The sequence below is a fragment of the Echeneis naucrates genome, chromosome 20 (assembly GCF_900963305.1).
Source record: "Echeneis naucrates chromosome 20, fEcheNa1.1, whole genome shotgun sequence".
In the NCBI taxonomy this organism is placed as follows: Eukaryota; Metazoa; Chordata; class Actinopteri; order Carangiformes; family Echeneidae; genus Echeneis; species Echeneis naucrates.
This window is the reverse complement of record NC_042530.1, coordinates 13,025,895-13,049,146: the sequence shown is the minus strand read 5'-3', so window position 1 is coordinate 13,049,146 and position 23,252 is coordinate 13,025,895. Positions and strand designations below refer to the sequence as shown.

At 40.0% G+C, this 23,252-nt stretch overlaps 1 protein-coding gene across 1 annotated transcript in view; it reads right to left on the bottom strand.

Annotated features, from left to right (window-relative positions):
- vstm2a (V-set and transmembrane domain containing 2A) overlaps positions 1 to 15,348 on the bottom strand; it is a 70,036-nt gene extending 54,688 nt beyond the window's left edge. Inside the window, exons 1-2 of the mRNA XM_029529512.1 lie at positions 15,270 to 15,348; positions 13,823 to 13,989 (exon numbers count right to left, since the gene is read on the bottom strand). Of these exons, the coding sequence (XP_029385372.1) occupies positions 13,823 to 13,989; positions 15,270 to 15,348 (246 nt within the window). The remainder of the gene's footprint in view (positions 1 to 13,822; positions 13,990 to 15,269) is intronic.
- Positions 15,349 to 23,252: the final 7,904 nt, after the last annotated feature.

The window sequence follows — 23,252 nt, the reverse complement described above, 5'->3', positions numbered from 1 at the left end:
GTAATGATTATTTTTTGCTCTGAAAATCTTAGGTAAAAGCATTATCTTTAGCAGGCATCTTGGGTTCTTACATGCAATATGAAATACAGAACATAACTAAAAATAAAAAAAGAAGGAACGGCAGATATAACAGGCGAGCTCACAGTGAAACTGAGTTTTTAATCAGCTTTAGCATCTGCTGGAAATATGCATTAGAAAGCAGACTCTCCACACTCACCATGACTGGACTGAAAACTGCCAGATCGTTGGAAGGACAAACAAAATGCCCCAGCCGGTCTAAAGGCTGTTCTGCAGTGAGGTTTATTGCTTTTAAACAAATTGTCAAAAGATGAAAATGAGACAAATGAAAGTGCGAGATGATTATGAAGCTTTATTTAGGTTCTGGGGTTTGTGTGTGTGTGTGTGTGTGTGTTGTTTTTTTTTTTAAGACTATAGCACTTTGATTCATGAGGTGTTCATCCAAGTCAAACATATTCAACCATCTTTCACGATGACACATCTAAAAAAGCATTGAATAAATTGATTAGCCCCGTTGTTGTGTAAGAAGTACAAATTGTCTTTTCTAGCAATTAGCAAGAGTGGGCGTTAGTGTATTGATTTCACAAAAGACCAAGCAAAAATGGTCAGGGCTGCAATTGATTTTCACATATCTGATGCTAGATGAAATGATGAGAAGTAAAGGAAGCACTGATTAACCAAGGTAATTGGTTAATCAGGGGATTTATGGGGCAAAAAAAAAATTTATTTGTATATTTTAAGGAAAATATACATATACACCTCTCTCTGTTCGTCTATCTCTGAGCTACACTTAACCACAACAAATCTTTCTTGCAAAAACATTTTGACGATGGAAAAAGAAATGTTACATAATTATTTCAGAGAGCCGAAGTCTTCACATTGTGTTTGCTGACACCGCTGGTCTAATTGGCAGTTTGCAGAGATCTCTTTGTTGGCAACTCTTTGTTGTAACCTGCTGAATGTAATCCTCATGTTCGTTCATTCATTCATCTTCAACCGCTTATCAGTTTCCAATCTCAGCTCACTCTGGTTGAGGGTGGGGGTACACCCTGGACAGGTCACCAGTCCATCACAGGGCCAACACACAGAGACAGACAGAGACCAACAACCACTCACACTCAGACCTACAGACAATTTAGTCACCAGTTAACCCAAACATGTTGCTTTTGGACGGTGGAAGGAATCAGTGTTCAGCCAGTGTTGAAATAAATCAAGAAGACATTTGGACTAAACTGCTCCAGCTGTCCTGCAGCCACAGTCAAACAACATTGATAAAAGGCTTTAATAATATGAGGAGTATAGTAGACTGGTGGGAGGAAACCAGAATACCTGGGGGAAACCCACCCAGGCACGGGAGAACATGCAAACTCCACACAGAAAGGACCCAGGTCGGGAATCGAACCCATGACCTTCTTGTTGTGGGGCATCAGCGCATTAGTAACTCCTCCTGTTTTAAAGAATAAAAATCAATAATGACAGTGAGGCTAAAACCAAGAGAAGTGAGTCTCAGTCTCCACCCTGGGCATTACCTATAGGCTTAATCCACCAGACACATCTGCCCATGTTTGCAATTAGTGGTAGAAAATCTAAATTAATATTGATCTATTCCAACTAAATCAGCTTTGACTCGCAGTGCGTCATATTATTTTAAATCAATACTGTTTTTCTTGGATTATGTATCTTGAATGGTACTGAACCACCCAAGTGGGAGAAATACTTCCCCCCCTACGTACTGACAATCACATGCAAATGCTTCCAGACTCACAGTTGTGATCAAGGTGACTTGTAGACATAAACAAAAATGCATCCGTCCCTCACATCCTACAGCAGCGAGTGACAGAGAAAAGGAAGGGGTGGTGCCGCTTGGCGATGTCTGCAACAATGGAGTCTTCCAACAGAGCTGACATCAAAGGCATCATCTGCAGGCATTCGAAGAAGCCTCTGATCCAATTTGAGAAGTACTTCTCCCAGTCTGACAGCTGCTGTTGTGACACCAAATGGGTTCAGTTTCCTTTTAGTGACAGTGTAACAGAGGGGTCAAGAGGAACAGTGACAGCAAAGGATCTGCCGATTGAATTATCTTGCAGCTGCTGTTGGAAAAAGGCTGATACGAGATCAGCCGCCACCCAGCTCCTTGTCTGCGGCGCCAATTGGCTCTGAAGGAGGTTACCATGGCTGACATCAAAAAAAGCGATGAATTGACATCTCTCTGTTTACGGACGCATATATGCGAGCGTGGATTCTGTACCCTTGCGCTCAACAGGCCACGCTTCACTGAAAATGAAAACGAGTCTGTGTCCAATCAAAGAAGAGTAGTGTTTCAGGTGTGTGTTCATCTTGCCACTCCAGCGTCTAGCGGGATTAAAAATACATTATAAAGAAGTGTATGTGGAGGCTGCGAACCCCAGTGATTAACCACCACCCAGTGTAAAACCGAAGCACTGCTAGTTTGAATAAATACACACATCACACGCAGCAGTCCCCATTCTCAAGGTAATCCTCACTGCCATATCAGCAATAAAAGATATAAAATAAAGCTTGCGCATTCAAATGAACACAAAGAAAAGCAGCCAGTGTGTATAAGCTGATTTCCACAGTGTTAAAGTCACAGCAAACCTTAACACCTCCATCATTACGCATATATTATAATCTGCCAATACTATCAAACAGCTAAGATAAACCATCTCGCTAATCCATGCTTAATTTCCTGTCCCGCTGTGATGTATGTAAGCCCTTTTTCTGCCATCACTGGTCATTATCTGCTGCTGATTAAAGCACCAAAAGGAATATGGTGGATTATTTGGAAGCTGCTGGTAAATATGTAATATACGTGATTGCATTTCATGGAGTTTTCGTGAATAAATATACACATATACTGGATTTAATGGAATCACTGCATGTCGCTTCCAAGTGGGGTCAGTCGTTTTATTTGTATTCTAAGCTTGCGGCAGTTCCCAGTTGTTAAATGCTTTCGTGGTCTTGTGTAGTAATGTTTAATGCTGATTATTATTATTTTCATTTTAACAATGGACGAAGACGTTTTGCACCATGTAAAAGTGTTCACGTGGTGCTTTTTTATACAATAAAATAAATGAAAGTAAATAAAAAGGAATAAAAGTTATCGGTGAATACTGTGACTTTGTCTTTCTGCCTTGGAACTGCAATGAATCAATGTCTCATAAACATGGCCTGAAGCAGCCAAGGATTCATACATTATATTGCCTAAGGAGCCAATCCCATCAATTTTCTTGGATGGTCAGTACATACAGCGAAAGTTTGCATTGGCACTGCCACCGTGTCCGCCACCGCCAGTTACAAGTTAACAAACGCACAGAGCAATAAAAGCTGCTAACTGATCTGAGATATTTGCCTGCTGCCTATTTGAGTCACAACAGACTTTTTGCCCAGTCTGGGTCCGTCTGTGGCTCAATCACACGGCAGAATCAGGATTAGGCTTTGTCTGAAGCTGCAAACGCTGCGCCACTCACCACAATGCATGAACTCAGAAAACAAACAAACAATAGATAAATAGGCTTACTGACTAAACCTCCTTTTAGCATTTTGAATGTTTTTTACCTCAGTGGTTCAATTCACACAACTTGACTGTTTTACCTCTAAGCTCTGGAAACCCACTGGTATGTCTTAGACATAGACTTAGTCTATAGACTTCATTACGGAGCTAAGCACAACTCCAAATAGTTTTTTAATGTTGTTCTGCATGCCCTGGATGTGTAACAAGGAACATTGTTGCATAAGTAGCTTTCAAGAAGTAGGATATTATCTGTTAGTGGTTACTTAGCTGCAAGCTGTGTCGGGCCTAGCTTAAACCAATCTTGTTTCTCCTTATATGAAATTGTGAAATGATTCAAGTTTAGCCACTGTTAGCTCTCCATGTATTATCGGTAAGAACCGCAAACAGCTTGCTTCGATTAAACATTAGGTCCCTGCTTTGTGGGTCTCCTGTGATCATGTGATACATTCTGGCCAACTCGCAGAGCTGTGTAAACACACATAGCACGGTAAATGAGAATTTGCTGTGCGTGTTTGGATGAATCTCTTCCAGATATTTCCCCAGAGGTATCCTGCATCCTTATTGCATCATACCTCCCATATGTTTTTTCCATCTGTCCATCCATTCTTCCCTGACTCCATCGTTTCACTCTCCCACAACACATGAATGGACCCGGCGCGGCTGAAGCTGCCCTGGATCCAACAATAGAGCCATTTAGAGTTCCAATTCAGGGTTTTCCTGGCTTTTTAGAAATGAGAATTCAGACGAGGGAAGGTTTTCACAGCCTACAGAATACACCATTATTATTTATTAGCCTTTTACTGATTTTAATGTTTAATGTGCTTTTCTTAATGAGTTTTACTTATTTGCTCTTTATTGAAAACACTGAAAACCCCAGTCATGTGGCCTTGATACGAAAGAAAAAAGGAAGCGCTGTTGCATCACCTTAAAAGCCACAGTTTAAAACAGTGAAAGGAAAAAAAAAAAAATTCTTCTTTTTGACCTTCAAATATCAAAACATATTATGATTGTACTGCAAAACAGACCAATGAGACCTTCCACTGCTTTGATTTTTAAAGTAGAGAAAAGTAGACATGCGGCAGAATGAGATTTTGTCTACATGGAGAGAAGCGTAGCTGTGGATTTTTTTATTTTTTTTTTCATTACAGTATAATAAACTGACAGAGCTCTGTCTGTCATTCTTTCTGACACCAGAACAGTCAATCATGGTCCATAATACTCACTCTCCTGCCATCATGAGCGAATGAATGCCCTCTAACTACACAACCTTGACACAGTCTTTCTCCCATGTTGGCTTTATCCATTAGCCATCAGTAAGTGAGAAAATAGCTTTTAACATGATTATACTGCATCTTACACCGTTAGCATCATGGCACTCTGATCATATATTATTGTACACAAATTGCAATACTTAACCCAACTCTGAGTTTATAACAGTAACAGGGATTGTCTCTGCCCAAAGTCCAATATACTATCTTCCTCGGAGTCACTGAGCTGCATAATTGGCCGAAAAGGATTAAAAACACATCAGTGAGCCACACTGTTGCACTGTGTGACATCATCCATTGCGATAAACGCACATGCTGTAATTTAATATGACTAAAGCCCATATGCACTGTTCTGATGCGAGAAATACCAACAAGAGCACGGAATATAGATTAATCCGCTGCTGAAAACAGTCCCCGCTAATATGCCATTTTCCTCCTAAACTTCACAGAGGTCAGACAGATCAACAGACATTTATGTTGACGAAACATTTGTAAATGGTTTTGCTACTTTTGTTTCCCCTTCTAGTTAGAGATATTTAGCTAAATTAGCTAAATTAACACACTAGCACACTAGCAAATACGTCTGCCCACTCGCAGTGGCTAAAGGATGGATTTACCAACCAGCTCGAAACATTAAATTAGGGTTATATATGTTTTTTTTTTTTTCTTCACAAAATATTATGCTCCTCATCCTTCAGTACCACATGTCCTTAGATTGACAGATGTATCCTTTTACTCTACAACAATGGGTTACTATTTTGCAGATTCTTTATCATATTTTGCTTGTCAAACACTTTTAATTTAATGTAACAAAATCATTTAAGTATTTTACATCTCCTCTCTCGGGTTTCTTTCTGATGGGTCAGTAGTGGTTGTGAGCTTGTTTTTGCTGAGGGTTGAATAAAAGAAAGTATATTAGAGAGCCAAATCCATCAGGGTTGGGACAGTGCTGTAACTTTTTTTTTGTTGTGGCATCATACACCAACAGCACCCTGATGTCTCATTTTAAAGCACATTGTCTGGATGCAGTCTCAGTGGACTGAGCACTTCGGTTCTTTGACAGCGTCAGTATAGAAAACTGGACCTTGCTATAATGAAAACGACATGGACATCTCATTTTCCGCAGCATGGGGCTTTTAAACTGACTGGCTGGTCCAGAATTGCCATCTATATTTTGAGCCATGTGAGTATGAACATTCAAGTCATTTTTTTTTTTTTTTTTTTTTGGGGAACAGAGAGCAATGATGAAAATGTGACACCAGGACACTAAAACACATGGCTGTTGCAGTAACACAGCTGCTTTCTGTGATTTTGAAAAGAAACCTTCTTTCCTTGACTGATGACTGTGGTGGAACCGGACTGAGCAGTGCACGCTCCACTAGTTGAAAATGAAAGCAGGAGGTTGTCTCATGCATGCTCACACAAAAATCAGCAGACCCCTGTGAAGAACTCGTGTTCACCACGAACCCTTTGGAAGCCATTACAATCATTACACATGAGTGTGTGTGTGCGCATGGCAGGGCAATGATGAGAGCAGTTACCAGGATTGCGCCTGGTGCATCGTATTGACTCCCAGTGCAGTTATCTCAGTGAGCGTTACAGGAGGGCTGCAGTCAGACAGTGATGGAGGGGCAGAGAGGAAGACAGTAAGGTCACTCATAGAGCACGGCAGCCAATGGATTTTATGCTTCCTCCCTGTTAGAGCCACTGGATTTATAAACTCTCTGGTTAAGAGAGGTAAAGCTTGCTGTGGCTTGAGTGCAGTCTGGTCAAAGTGGACCACTGGATGTTTTAATGATGGTTTGAATTCTGACCACAGATCTCACTTTTTTTTTTTTTTTTTTTTTTTGGGGGGGGGGGGGTTATGTTGAATTCACCTCACTTTTACGGACACATCAAACCACCTATTAACATATCTCTTGTCAGGCGAATGCATGTTTGACTCCAGCTGCAGACTAGCCATTCATACACTCCGGGCAGTGTTTTAGGAATGACACGCAATATGAATTTTTAAACAGCACACATCTGTGTCTGAGTTTCCACCATCGTCTCTTAATCTTTGTGCCTTTGCTTCAAAATTCATACCGGCAAGATATAGCCTTTCTGATAGAGAGACTTTTTCTTTTATTTGTTCACTGACTGAAAGCTTTATATTTGATTATAACATTTTTATTATTTGTATATTTATTCTGAAGCAGGGATATCCATACACAAGTGCAAATTCACTGAGCGCTGGCTGAAAGGATCAGAACAGTTACCTCCACAGATGAAACTCAGCTTCTTTTTCCCCACTTATATCCAGACATAATCCCACACCAAATAGAATTACCAGTGGACAGGGTTGTAAAGATTTACTCAATAAATTGATCTTATGGCAAACAACAGTGGGCGGATTAGCTGGATAAAAAAGAGAGATCAAACCCAGAGAAGGATCGAATCCACCTCTTCAGAGTAAGAGGGATTTAGGGTTTAAAACCAAAGGTGGAATTCACTAATGCTTTTCCCTAATTGAAAAACATTGAAATGAGGCTTTTTGTCCATCATAATGTGACATACCTTGCAGGTCTTGCCATTCCCCAGAGGGCTGTGTTCACTTCTGTCTATGCTCTCTGGGTTCTATGATAGAGGTCAAAGCAGCACAGCAGAAACTCACAGCCTCAGGATATACTTATTTACGTCTGGTGTATTTGTTATTCCCACCACAGAAGTGCACAATGTTTGCCCGTCTGACTCTTACGCATGATATTACAAGAGAAACAACAGATTTGGTTTGTATGAGGTGTTAAGGTGATTTGTTGTTCCAGATCTGGAACTCCAGCCTTGGATGATTTCAGATTTTGGTTCAAAATTTACAAAATGCAGCTTCAATACAAGAATAAAAACAAAAATATAGATTATGACTTATTGATGGAACTAAGGAATGAATAAGAAAATACAGTTGTGTCAATACTGCCTAGTCAGACATACTTTCAAATGCATAATAATATTGCAAAAGCCACTAATTTAGCCTTTTCAGATCACAATAATTAAAGTTTATAAACCTTCAAGCCTCTCTAAGCTCTCTCACTCCAATAAACCTGTGTTACAATAACCTTATAATTTCTCAGTGGTTTGGGTCCAGCTCTTTTTTCAATCTTTTAAAGTGTTATGTGCTTGTTGAAAGCAACAAAATGTGGGAAAATAACATTACTAGACCGATGAGGAAATGTTTCCCATTGTTAATGGGCTGAGAAGGGAAATAGTTCTCTTCATTTGGTGGATCTGTCACCCACAGGCTCTCTGCCGTGCCAAACATGGTGTTTCCTTTTGGGGAGTGACAAGATCGGAGCACTGGACAGTGTAGTCGAGGTAACAAAGTGAACTAGAAAATGTGTTGCGGTCAACTACCATTTGACCTTTCTTTTTATATTTTTGGTGTCTTTTTGCTTTTATGTGACTGCAGTAGGGGGGCAGCCGCCTCTGGCCCGGAATCAAACTGCATGCACTCCTGTTTGACTTTACATTACATTACATTACAGTACAGTTATCCGGGAGTATTAAAATGTCGAAGAAGTTTTGGAGTGAAGGAGTTTTCAGTTTACTGCTGCAATTCAATGCAATATAGAGATTTAACTTTTAAATGCATCCATGGGAAAAGTGACAGTTCATTGTTTTGTGTTTGGGGTCAGGGTTAGCATGTGTCGTATAGTATTTTGTAAAAGCACTTTTGAAGACCAGATGGTTTTTCACATTTAGGTTCTATGGCTACTGACCATACCCATTTTTTTCGTAGTGTTGGTATTAACTAAATCAGAAATCAGAAAATTATGTTGGTATTAAATTATGATATCAAACACATGAGTAAAGGCTTCACTGGTATGGACTCAAAGTACTTCAAGTCAATGTTAAACAAAGCTTGTGGTCTTACATGGACAGGGTATATTTCCTTGTCCTTGTCTGGGCAGAAGTTTGTGTGGTCGAAATGTAACTGCACAGAGAGCTATGAACATGTACATCTGTCACCGCTGTCAAAAACCTGCGTTTTATTCGCCCGCCATCTACCCCGACCTCCTGCAAATGCAGTTCAAGCTTGCAGCACTTTGTAGGCAGTGATTGCATTTTCTTCAAAGCATATTTGACAAATCAAATTAGCTGTATACAAATGCAATTTCCAGAGAACAGAGCTGGGGTAGCAGGTACACTCTGACATGGTCATGTTACTTATCAAAGGACTATACAAGGAAACCAGAGTGTTACCAAAAACACACTAAGAACATCCAGATCAAGCAGTCTTTACCAGTTCTGCTGCAACAGGACAAAGAATATTGGATAAGCACAGCACATTGTACCCATTACTGTAGTCCTCCTCCAGCTCATTACTGTCGATGTGCACAGTTGACTTGAAATAGGTACCTTGGATTTGAAATTAAAAAGCCTTCACTGTAACACAGTCTATGCCTTCATAAGAGCTTCATAACTCAAAAACTAATTCTTATATGCAGAAAATAACGGTGCAGGCTTGAGGCAATAACAGAAATCTAGCTCCAATATCATAAATTAGAATGTTATTGCATAACGTGTGCATATACATATAAACAACTGAATGTAGCAATATTGCGCTAATATCACATTTGGCGATATTTGATCAAATATCGTGGTGCACAAAGTCCTAGTCTGTGCAACATCCAAAAATATCAGTCGATATTACATAACATGTTGTCATGGCACATGCTGCTGCTTCAGTTGGTAGTTCGTAGTAAAAACTGCATCCCAAATGCAGAATAGATTCATGACCCAGCAGTTTCACAACAATCTGCTCATGTTCTACAACAGCAAATGTTCAGCTCGCACTTGTGCCCCACCATCACTCCTCCCCTCCTCCCTGTGCATCTCTACTCTTTGACTTGAATCAACAACATCACGAGCGTAGCAAAGCCCGTCAGCAGCGTGACTCCTCTTTGTCACAGAGGTGTGAATATTTTGTTTCTGTCTGCCTGCGTTTGTGCATAATTATGAACTGGCAGCGTTTCATTTATAATCTGAGAGGAGAATCATTTACCACTTGTTGTGAAAGCTGTAGCCAAACAGCAGCTTTCACTATTGGCATGTTTTTTTGTGTTGCTTTGTTCTTTTTTCTTATCTGCACTGCCTAAAGTGTTTTCTTCTAGAAGACAAACGCTACAAAACAAACCTTATGGACACAACATTTTCTTTTTTTTTTTATATATCAAGCAAGAAAAGAAGTCTCCTGCACATGTAGGACACAATACAGTTTAGTGAACTGAAAGGATCACATTAAAAGGACCAGCTGTTAGACATCACTGAATACAAAGCCATTTCTTGGATGTTTTTTTCCCCTTACATCTTCTGTAGAAACCAATTGGCTTGAGGCTGAGAATCTTTTCATGTGATGAAGCATAACAGGCACGAAAGATGTGATAGATAGTTATAACGACGCAATCTCGGGTGTATACAGCATGACTATGGGTTAAGATCTGGCCAAGGTATCGGATAAATGTCATCATCTGAAGAGGCATTCATTTCCATTCCTGCATTCTTATTCTAACAACCTTCTTGCTATTGTTTTCCAATACGTATTTCCCAGAACATCTTTTAAAGCAGTGATGTTGAAAATGAACCAGCTGGGCTTGTTTTTGAAAGGATGATCAATGTACATTGCCCTAGGAAATAAATACATTCAGTGAGTAACTAATTCAGTACAGGGATACACATATATTCGCGAATGCATGTGTGTACGGCCATATGTTCATCATACAGTTTGCTATCCTCTTTAAGTTTTTTTTTTTTTTTATGTGTAACATGAGCAATGAGCAAAAAAAGTAGGACAATAAAGAGAGAGACTTCTAATGAAGGGGAATTAAAAGGTTTGAATTTAGATAAGATTACTTTCTCACTATGAAGGAGTGAAACTGATGGAGATATAGAATAATAAGGTCTTCAGTTCATTCATTCAGCTTTAGACTTTCATTTGCATGGGAATTAACCCAAGATCAAGAAATGTAGCTGCAATCTTAGCATGGTCACCAAAAATAGCAGATTGTAATTTGAAGATCGCAGTGTGGAATGGAAATGGCTAACACATGAATACTAATACTTTGGAATAATAAGGACTCCTGAAACAGCATTTTAAATCCTGACTGAATTAAACAGCGTGAAGCCGAAACTAATACCTCATGGGTACATGACTCCACCATCCAGTCAAGCTCCAGTTTACATCCATGTCTACCCAAACTCACATCTTACAAGTAGTGACTCATGCATATTTACATGTGGGTTCATTTAGGGAAAGTTAAATTGCAGACTAAAATGCCTTGTGTTGGTTTACATGCTCTGCCAATAAAACGGATTCTGATGATAAAGGTTTTAACGTACATGTTGCTGTAAATAAGCCATCAAATCTTCACACACATGTTTAACCCTGATGAGCTATCTAATCACTACAGCTTCAATTTGGGCACCAAAACGACAAGTGACACGCACTCACTATCCACCCAACTATGAAATCACAGTCTCCCCATCCCCAGTTACACTGCTGAAGAATGTTGAAAGTGTGTTTTGTTTGGTTGTTTTTATTGCACAAGATTATCAAATTAAATCAAATCAAATCTATTTGTATAGGATCAAATCATAACCGAGTTACATCAATGCACTTCACATAGAGCATGTCTGGACCAAACTCTTTATAGGGATATTAAACTGACCCAACATATCCCTGCATGAAGAAGCACTTGGCAACAATGCTTTTTCTTTTTTTTAAATGATCTCAGAGGGAAGCTGAACTTTGCGTATATAAAAGTCCATTATCTCATCATGCTATCCTTTGAGGCATTTTCTTAAAACTAATTTCACAATTTATGAGTGAACTTTTGAACGTTACGGCACAAAACAAAACAACAACCAAAAAAAAAAAAAAAAACGTGTTTTGTGAGGTCACATGGCCTTTGACCACAAGATTCTCATTAGTTAAATCAATCAATGTCAAAGGTTGTGCTCAGTTGGCAGACATTGCTCTGAGGCGTCACTCAGTTGTGACATTCACAAACTGCAGGACGAATGGATGACGTAGCTCATTGACTTTCTTGCATCAGTCTATGCGTTTATATTTGATCTTAATGCTATCGTTTTTGTATTGCTATCTGATCTGATATCTATGTTTCTATGAAGTACTGTGTGAATACTTGTAAATTGTATCACTGAACAGGAGCAGGGTCCTTCAATTTCCATAAATTCATCTTAGTCATTGTGCTTTTCTGTAATAGATGTACTTTTCTTTCTCTGTTGTATATCTTTATGAGATGTGGATAACAGTGGATATAGATTTTAATGTCACAGAGACTGCACTTATATTTTTATGTTCAGGTGATTTCTCTTTCTTTTTCAAAAAAATGTATTTCAATAAGGAGGATTTTAATTAAAATATTATATTAGAGTTAGAAGTTGAGGACTGATCTTTGGCCATTAAGAACTGAAGGGTTGAAGTAACCATCCACCCATCTATCCAACTCTATCCACACTTTCCTTCCTCTGCACTATTTCAATCTCAAACCAATGCCTGTTTTCTTGCTGTTGCTCTCTTCATGTCACCAATTTAAGACATCCAACAACTGTTACTTCTCATGCATGCAGCTTATATTTGCATAGGTACTTGCATTCGAAGACATCATCTAAGACATTTCCTCTAAATTTCCAGGAGGGTTCCCAAGTAGCATCTCTTAAACTGCCTTGACTCTGTTCCCATTCAAACTGCAGCGCTGCAGGACAAACACACACATGCAACGCACGCACACACACACAAACACACAGAGCAGCTTTCATTTCAAACAGCCTTCCGTGATAAGAAATGCGGGCAACAATGTGATGTCTGCATCAATTGGCCACTTCAGCCAAACATCCAAGAGTCACGTGGGATCAAATCCACATCAAAGCCTGGCTGATGCCACTATGAGAGCTGAACAACAATGGAACAATAATTAAAGCCACATGGATATCCGACAGCCACACACATGCGCACGCACATGCTCTCACATCTCTTTGTCACACAAATAGAAATACCGCCGTTTGATGCCTGTCACGACAAACCAACCAACCCTTCCAAATCTTGACATGCAGCTACCTGCCACACAATGTGTGAGCAAGTCTTTTCCACCCATTTGAATGCTGTAAACACATTTAGTCACTTTCATCCACTCAGCAGTTGATCGTTATTTGGTGCAAGCGAAGCTGTCACAAACAGCAATAGCACAGCATTAATACACAACAACAGCACCAACAATAACGACCAAAAAAAAAAAAAAAAGCAGCAAAGTGCCTCCAACGCACTGTTTAATGAGGCAATATACATGAATATGCTTAGGCTGTATTGATTCAGACACTTTTTTTTTATCCCTTCATGAACAGTCAGGCTCATTTACTTCATTCATCTTGTAATTAATACCCAGAACCTGTTTTCCCCCCCTTTATCACAGCAGTTTTTGATTAATGTTCCTCTTTCTTTCTTTCTCCCCCACCCCACTGCTCACTGCTTGAGTTTGTGGAGAGAATAATTTAACTGCTCTAAAAGAGAAAGAAGGGACATCCAATCCAAAAGAAAAAAAAAAAAATCCATAAAATCAATGATAGCTAAATTGATGAAAATTAAGTCATTTCTACTCAAAAATGGAGGGGACGCTCTGTCTCTGTATAAAACAGTTTGGTTTCCACTGCAGGAGCATTTTAAGGTATGAGGACTTAAACCAGCTGACTGCACATTAGGTTTCACCTTAAGATTTTTATAAGTTATAAAATGCTTGTCCTTGCAAGACAGCAGGAAACCAGAAAAGTTCTAGCTGGAGATACATCTTCGGGGCACAAGGAATGACACTGATGGCAGAGAGGTGCTTGTGCGTAATGACGCGGGAACATGCTCGATGCCCTTATTCCCTTCATGAGTGGGTGTGCTTTAAAACATAACACGCCAAGCTCTTGATACGAAAAAAAAAAAAAAAAACAGAAAAATCCCTTGTACCTCCTCAGCATCGACTTCTTCCTCGCTGTCGGTGGGTTCCGGTGCTTTCACGAACCACCATTGGATCTCCAGATACACGGACGCGGTTCCGCTTTGGAAAGCACACGCCATTTCAATGTTTTGTCCCTCTTTAACCGTCATGTTGGAAGGCAGATCCGTGAAGCGACCTGCGGAGGAGAGAATTTGGGGGGGGGGGGAGGACAGTTTGTGTTACTCCACAGTCTTGACCGTGACTCGTGAGCCAAGCGTTTGATTAAGATGCGATCTTGTTTTAATTGAAGGAGATGGAGAACCCCCCTCTACCAACACCGTCATCCTCCTTACTCCCACCCCTAAACCCCCACCCATGTCACAGATGCAGCCGCGTCTTCATCAGGAATTTAAATGACGCACAATCGCACCACAGCCTCGTGATTCAGGCACATAATTGGTGTATTTTTTTTTATTTTATTATTATTTTAAGGATGGAAGGGGTATTCTATTCCGTCTATTCCTCATTGCGTTTTGTATCATTGACTGGCCGCTTGAACTTGTCTGTAACTGCCATCAAGCGCAAGGAAAGTGAAAATAAAATTGGTTTTTGAAGGAGGCAAAAGCGACAAATTCGCCTGGAGGAGAGTGGGGGCGACGAAAGGTGGGGTGAGAATGAAGTGGGGGGGAGGGGGGGGTTTGAGAAGCAGCGAGGACGCTGGTGCACGCAAACTTTCATATGAAAAGCATCGTTTAGGTGCTGTGTGAGAAACTACATCCGTCCCTTGAGGCGGTTTCGATGCTGTTTTCTTTTCTTTTCTTTTCTTTCTCTTTTGTTTTGTATTATGGTGCGTTCAGGGGATGGATGATGGAGCTTTGAGAACTGGCAGTCCCAAAGTACCGTGAGACGAAGCGGAGCAAACGAGGCACCGGACTGTCTCTTTCAGGACCATGGACAGCCGCATGCAGCAGCGTCCGCGGTGCTGAAATCACCTGCAGCTCCGTCACTTCTCATACAAAGACTCTATTCAAAAAGCCTCACTTATTCCCCACGCACGGACACACGTGAGAGAAATCGTGAAGGGGGGAATAAAATAAACAAATAAATAAATAAGGCTGTTGTTCTTCTCCACCTGACGCCAAATGACTCGATTTCAAACAATCACCAGTTGCTTTTTTATTTCCGTCATCATCAGTAAGAAAAAAAAAACATAGACGGATAAATAAATAAATAAAAGCCAACCTTGAATTTATTTTGTTGCGCTTATCAAAAATCCGTTTGAGGTAAAACACTTCCCTCAAAAACACCCTCCTTCGCTTTTTCCAGAAAAGGCTGCGCACTTTTAACACTTTCTCCGACCGAACAGCTTCCACCATGCAGGGCAGCGATCCCGGCACGATGCCACTAAGACATACTGGTGAAGAAGAGGAGGAGAAAGAAAGAAGAAGAAGAAGAAGAAATGCACGCAATTCTTACCTTCAAGGGAGAATCCCAATTGCACACAAAAACCGGCTAAGAAAACAAATCCAACAGTATCATGAGAGGTCCACATCATTCCAGCGTAAGAGGGTGAGCTTTCTTTACATGAGCCGAAGGGAGGAAAAGGACGAAGTCTTTCCCCCAGAAAGAAAAATAGATTTATATATATAAATGTACAGAGAGCCTCACACACCAGCAAATTCAAACAGTTGCTGTGCGAGTGTGTTTAAACGGAGATTGCCGAAGGTGGAACATGCTGCAAAACCACAGCTTGTCGTTGCAGAAGTTGTGGGTTTTGGGTTTTTCCCCCCTTCTTCCTCTTTTTTTTTTCCTCCTCCTCTCTGTCTCTGCAGGAGAGACTGTCGACTGCTTGGCTCGCACTGGAGTCTGTGAAATAGCCGGGCTGCGGTCTCCGTCTGCGCTACCGGAGAGACGTCAGTCTACTGGATCACTGTGGCATCCACACACACACTCCACACCTCTGCAAATCTAGTCCTCCTCACCCGGCCCCTCACTGTCACCTTGACCGCTCGATTTAGAAAAAAATAAAACTAAAACCTAAAAACAAACAAACCAAAAAAAATAAAAAATGTTTTGCGCACCTCTGTGAAGATTTTTTTTTTTTTTGTCTTTTGAGAGCGATTTTTTTTCCCCAAATTGACGTGCAGTCAGCGGGTTGCATTTGCGTTTTGCGACAGATTTTCTTGTGGATGCAAAATGAAAATAATAGTAATAATAAATTTAGAAAAAAATTAAAATCACGATTGCAAACTTGCCCCTATCAAAGCAAAAGTCCAATTTAGTGTGGGTGTGTCGAACTCTTGAATGCTTCTGCATCCAGGAGACCAGGCGGAGGGGTTATAAAACAATATTTTGGCAATAGTTGGGGGTGGGGACGATGGTGGAAGGAGGGGGTGGGGTGGACCAGCGAGTGCAGGGCAAAGCACGGCATGTCCAGAGTCATTAGGTCTGAAGAGATCCTGCTGGAATATTATTAGTCTCCCGGGCAGCCTCGGAACGCTCTGCTCTTTATTGCAATGGGCACAAATAGTGCCACCAATATTGCTCCTAATTGATTCAGAGACCAATCAGTTGTCACCCATCTGGGACCAGCACTTTTGTCCTCCATCAACACCAGAGACTGCGGGCAAAGGTTATTAAAGAGACCGTTCCAGGGTTCATCCAGATCATGCATGCTACTGGCTGTTATTCAGCTCAGCAGATTCACCACTCACCATTCAAAGTTATGTTAATTGATCGAGGTTCCATTCTTTTACATCCGGGACCCCTAAACTGACACAGAGCTCTATATAGTTTTCCCTTTTAGATTCAGGACAAAATGTCCATACATGTCATTGTGTCTAATTTATGGACATAATAATAGTAAAGAGAAATGATCACCTTCAAAAATCCCAACAGACCATGGACCCCCCCCCCCTTTGAGTAGCACTCCTCTAAAGATCATGTACACTTTCTTTCAAATCTTGAGTTCTGTTATTTATTTTGCAATACAACAAAATATTCATGATTAAAAACAGATGCTAAATGTTTTTGAAAGTTACTTTGGGTTGAAACAGTGATCTGCTTTATTTCAACTGTGTGGGCGTGTTTTTAATCAAGCTTGATTGACACTAGCCTCAGTTGAAACACACAAACAGGAGCAACAACATAAAACTAGCAGAACTGGAGAAGTCTCATGTGAAAACAAAAGCAAAGCCTTCCTTTTTTTTTTTTTTTGAAGAAAAACTATGTTCATGCAGGACCACATGTCTTGTTGTGAACTGGGAAAAAAAAAGTAAGGTTTTTGCAGGCGCGTTCGTGCTCAACTTATCATCTTGTATAAGAGATGATACAGAAATTCTCAGCAGCTTCATATCACCCTTTGTATGTTAAAGTCAACGTTATCAATAGTTGAACTGGAATAGAATGATTTTATGCAACTACATCGGGCTCAGCCTTATTGTGTTTGATGGTTTCCTATTAGGAGAGTAAATGTGGTGAGAAACGAAACTGATGCGCCTTGTGTTTTGTTGCTAAAAGGAAATAGCAGATCAATACAAAACCCTGTCGACGAGTTCAACCTGAAAAATGATGAACACAGAGCAATACATACTTTTCTCATAAATGTATTAATGCTAAAGTTTCTCTGCTGTTGCAGGATGTGACCGCACTGAGAGCACTTTTTTTTTTTTTTTTAAATGCTTTAAAATAAAGGTTTTTCTTCTAAACAGATTTATTAAACTGAAATGTATGCAGCTGGGATTTGCCAGAACTGTCCATGTTGGAGAGATGTCACCTCCGCAGCACTGTTTCAAGATCGAGTAAATGTGACTTTCTAACTACGCTTTGCGCCTGTTCGTTTTCAAAACACACTGCTGGTGTGCAACATGTCATCAGCTAAAACTATAGCTTCCTCCCATCTGTTCTGCAGCAGACCTGGATACACGTTTCCTCCTGTTTGGAGCGGGTCTAGGGAGTTAGGTGTCACCAGATGATCTACAGAGAATATTGTTTTAAAAATATCCACATTCACATTTGTTGCACAGCAAATGTATGTGGGGGAAAGTGGCGTGCATCTATTATGGATATCATCAGTAACGCTTGTCAACTGAAGGCAATTTATTATACTTAAGGTGCATGGAAAAACACGTTTTATGTTAACCTTTGGAAGCAACAGTTCCTTGTTTATTTTCATTATTATAATTCCTCTGGTCTCAAATTGTGACTACTGTAAATCAATTAACAAAAACGCATAGATTTCTCCTTCTTGAGATTTTAAATATCTTAACAAGTAGTTAGATGACATGCCAGATCTGATGACTACATGAACTGAACATGAGTGCGCTTTAGATGATATCACTACAGTAAAGGACATGTTTATGGTCAATTCTATACCCTTTTTTTCCCCCTTCAACATTTGCCATAACACTTGAGATGGTCTATCAAAACATCTTGTGTACATCAATAGTAAGGGATAAATTAATTATTGGGCTCAAGATTAAAAACGAAGACAGTCGGTTTTAGAGTGATCAGGCTCAATATCCCCAGGATTTAATTGCTGTCAATATCGTGAGTAATTCCACATCCCCCCTATGATTCATTTCCTGTCAAACTAACATTATTCCTTTATCACCACCCATAATCAGCCCTTTATGCATTCCAATAAGTAGTTCCCTATCGCCACCTGTGATCGGTTCTTTATTCCCTCCCATAAGGTAGTTCCCCCTCTCCTCCCATGATTAAATCTCTCATACCACCCATGCTTACGTACTTACTTCCTTCCTACCTTCCATGATCCCTACTTTATTCCCACCCATGATTAGTTCCCTGTCACCTAAAACAATTAGTTCCCTTTCACCACAAATGATTGTCCTCACACCACCCCCTCCAGCTCAGATGGTTCGAACCTTGAGTAAGTGGCGTCTTTGTGAAGTTGTGGGGTCGGCCGGATGCCAACACTGTCCTCAGAATAAGGGAAAAACAGGCTGCTATTGAAGGGCCCTGCTGCTCATTACGTGAAAGCCAGCTAAGATGAAAAGATTAAGCTTGAGGTTCAGGTGATGAGATGGAGAAAACTTTAAAGAGCCACCTCAGAGTCAGATAACTTTATAACAGTAATTTAAACTACAAAATCACTTGAGTTTTCTTTTTCTCCAGAGGGAAAAAAAAAAAAAAAAAAAAAAATAGCGTGTGCTGAGAAATCAGAACGTCGCAGACCCCATTCCAAAGAGTGATTGTTTTCTTAATAATTGGAAAGACAAATTTCTCAGCCAATTTAGATTTGTCAATTATTTCCTTCTGGTACCCGTTTATCGTACATTCCAAACTTTTTCAGCTTAATTAATTTTAAACTGAAAAAATCTTGCATAAAGACAGTAAACAGATAAAACCTGCATCATGTGTTGTTATTCATTTGTTTGGTTGTGATGAAGCTGTATTCAGTCTGAATGTTCTGCATCAATTTATGAAATGACTTCTAGAACAACTTACTCAAAAGCATTTTTAAAGCAACCTGACATTTTGTTTGCTCTAAATCTACCCAAGGAAACAATATTGATATCTCAGTGCTGATACATCTTGTACTTGTTTCATTAAAAGTGTGGATTAATCGCAAAAGTCATTGTGCCACACATGATCTGGTTTGTGTTTGATTGCTTCAGTCTTTGTGTTTCTCTTCACATCATTCATCTGTTTGAAACTCAGGAAGGGAAACTGCTGCAGCAGCTGTTTGTTCAAATGCCTAAGTATGACATATGTTTATGGTGTTAAAAAGACCTTGAGCTGTGTGAAGTTGCAAGACATTATATTAGAGCCACAAAACCCAAGCCTGGCCTACCCACCAAATGGCCGAAAGGGACAAAAAGAGTAACTGTGGGTATCTGCTGTCCTTGTTTTCTCACACAATGATCTGCTAGAGGTGATGAAAGCCACATTGGTCCTCAAAAATATCGCATCTGGTCTATTTCAGGCTCTGTAGACCATCTTGGCTAGAGATCAAATACAGTAGAGTGTGGAAATCTCATGAAGCCACCAACTACATAGGAATCCAAGTCTAATTTAATTTAACGCACTGCAAACTAATTGCAACGCAGCAAACCTGGAAATATCAGGACCCCAGAGATCTTAAACTGACTTGATGGGACAGTGAAAGATGAGGGAGGGAACACAGTCTTGGTTAAAATCAGTGCTCTGCGTGAGTTAGGGTTTAGGTTAAGATTGCAGGGAGGATTTGGTGTAATCGTTAGAGCATTAAATCACCTACCTATAAGTCTGTCATAGTGGATATGTAAAAAATCCTGTGAAAACGACATTTTGCATTGAATCTTTCCACTTCAATTTGATCCCTCTCCTGTAGATTTGTGGGTTTGTGATAAGACTTCCTGCTGTGCTCCCATCAACTGCCACTAGAGGGTTTCAGGAACAGCTGCTGCTCTTCTTGAAGGAAAGTCAATTGACATTTGGTGATTTAATTTGGAGGAGGAGCTGCACCTACTACTGAGGGCGCAAAGATATTTTTTTAGTTTACATTCCACAGCCAGGACCTTTCCAAGTATCACTTATATTTAACTGTATATGTTAGACAGTATATCTAGCTCTAATAAAGATTCAGTGGATTTAAATTTGTCTTGCATTATTTATTTATTTTTTCCCCATCTGTAGAGGGTTTTATTCTAGTTGACCTTCACAGAGTTAAAACTAATTTGCAGAAAATATGACCATGTAAATTAGGGCGTTGAATAAATTAAGTGTTTAATTGCTAAGACTTGCAGAAAGAAGAGGTGATTTGGTCAAGTGACCTGAGTATTTCCGAGTATTTATAAATCATGTTTATAGGTAGTATTTGTCCCGGTATGTTCCAGCTGCTGCAGACGCTTTAAAGGTAAAAGAAATGGAAATAAATAAATAAAAACTTCAAACCAAGCAGTGTCACCTCCTCTGCAGCAGACCGCGGCCTCAGCGCAGCTCCACTGTCAAGAAATACCATCTGCCCTGTCACTACAATGGCCATTAGGCAGTGAAACTACAGTTTAGCTGGTTCCCTGCCAGCATCCATTTTGTCAGCCTGAGCACACTCCACGAGCCTCACTAAGTGCAACAGAGTGCATCAAAAAATAATTAAACACTTTTTCCAGGGTGATGATGCAAGCAGTAATTAATTGCCTCTGCTTTCAGTAATGTTCATTAATGTGACTGCCACAATAATAATGCTTTATACCAAACTGTCTCATCTCTTGTTATCTGGTGTCCCAAGGTTTCATGGTCATAATATCTGCTTGTGGAGACCTAGCATATCAATAAGACCTCACAGGTCCGCGAGCAACATTTACTAAACTGGTGTACAAAAGGGAAATATTTCCATGTAATTAAAATTTTAAATAAAAAGTATTTTATTTCAGTTTACTTGGACTGCTTATTTTGTGCTTCACTGCTTTAACTTTTCTGTTTGGTTTTTTTTTTTTATTATCATTTTTCAAGGTGGATAGTTCTCATTTTTTCTTATCATCATCAACCTCCCAGCAAAGTGCTGCATCCTTCTAGAAGAAGCTTTGGTGTCTGAGCGCTGTTAGAACCAACTAGTTACTTTTATCTTTGATGGAGGCAGAATATCATTACTGAGATGAATCTCTGTGTGTACTACACAATGAAAGCCAAAGAACTTTTAAAAAGTTGGTCATTATTACTTAATTGGGGGAGCAGGTCACTTATAAGGGAATTTATGTACAACCATACACTCTAAAACACGGGTGTCAAACTCAGGGCCTCAGGCCAAATCTGGTACTCGTAATTATATTGGCCCGCGAGATCATACCAAATATGTATTTGAGCTGGCCCGCCAGTATATAGCGCATTCACTGCAAATACTACAAACCCCAGATCCCCCGATAAGCGCCCCCTCCACAATCGTTAACATCCTTTCTACCAGGCACCTCGGACGAACTTATCTCACCCGCCGTGTTGCCTAGTGCACAGTTTGCTGAAAAACTCAGCGTACTCAGCGCCAAGTTTACCTGGCGATTTGCCGACTTTGAAGCCCAGAAACGCAGATTTGGACTGCTCAGTAATCCGTTTGCAGTTGATGTGGAAAGCGCAACAGCAAACCTCCAAATGGAGCTGACTGAACTCCAGTGTAGTGACACTGGAAAGTGAAAGTATGAGTCTGTGGGTGCTGCACAGTTTCCAAGTCTCCTCCGACACACTGCCCCAACTCCGTGCCCAAGCTGCCCAAATGCTCTCTATGTTCGGCAGCACATCACTGATGAACATTTTCACCCAGTGCTGAGGATTTCCATAGCTCAGAGCCTAACCTAGACATTGATGCACTTGTATCTAAGATGAGATGTCAGGTATCGGGCTCGAACCAATGTGCATCAGAGCAAATCAGAGCAAACTGAGCTTGAATGTTGTCTTTATGCACTTTTTCTACTCCAAAGCATGGACTGTTAATAGTTGAATTTTCATTGAAGTTTTCATTGTTTCATTGTTTTTATTATGTTTTGTTGTTGGCCTGTTAAAAGAAATTAAATAGGAACTTGAAAGGCTACAAATGGAGAGAGATAAGAAACCGATAAGATGGATATGTGTTTTATTTCAAATTTAATCTCTCATGTGTTAATAATATTAAGCTTTGGTTGTTCCAGATTCAATGTTTATGCAAAACTAAAGTTGTTTCCATGTAAAAAGGTTCAAGATTATGTATCTGGAGAGAACGAAAAAGATGCACAGTTACAGTCCATTTTTCAATAAATATTGAGTTTGGCCTGTGACTTTGTCTCAGTTTTTAATTTTGGCCAACTGTGAATTTGAGTTTGACAACCCCGTCTAGAGGAAGACATGGCTTGTGGTTCTACTGGATGTGACCAACTAGTTTCTGAGGAGATGTCTTCCTGCGTGGTTCCAAGGGCCAGAAAACAGTAACTTTCCAACGGAGAGACATATTACAGTGCAATCTACATGTATTTCTCTTCATTGCAGATAGTTGGGTCTCAAGTAGACTTGTTGGCTCCATCATTTCCTATGAAAGCACCTGATAACCACAGAGGAAGCCATGATTCTTGGACCAAATGTGATAAAAATTGATGCCTCTCTGTAAAGTGAAAAGACGAGTACTACATATTTTCCATGTCAAAGTGTGTCTCCAAGCTTTGGGGAATACTACATACTAAAAAAAAAAAAAAAGTGTAAAGCTTTTTGTTGCTACAGAGGGAGCTGTGTGATGTCTGATGAATTGCTGTGTGGTCTGAAGGCTACGAGTCTGAAAATAAAAAATAAAAAAAACATACATACATATAAAATACTTGAGGTATGGAGTTAGAAAGAACTGAACTGAGCAGAAATTGGCATCCCAAACCAAACTACTGACAAACTATGGCCCACGTTGAGTTTAGTTTCCTCTGCTGTTGGTGAAAATGGAAAAGTTCCTCCTTAATCAATCAGTGAAGTAGTAACAGTTCTACAGCCACATGAGTTTAGGGTTTCAAT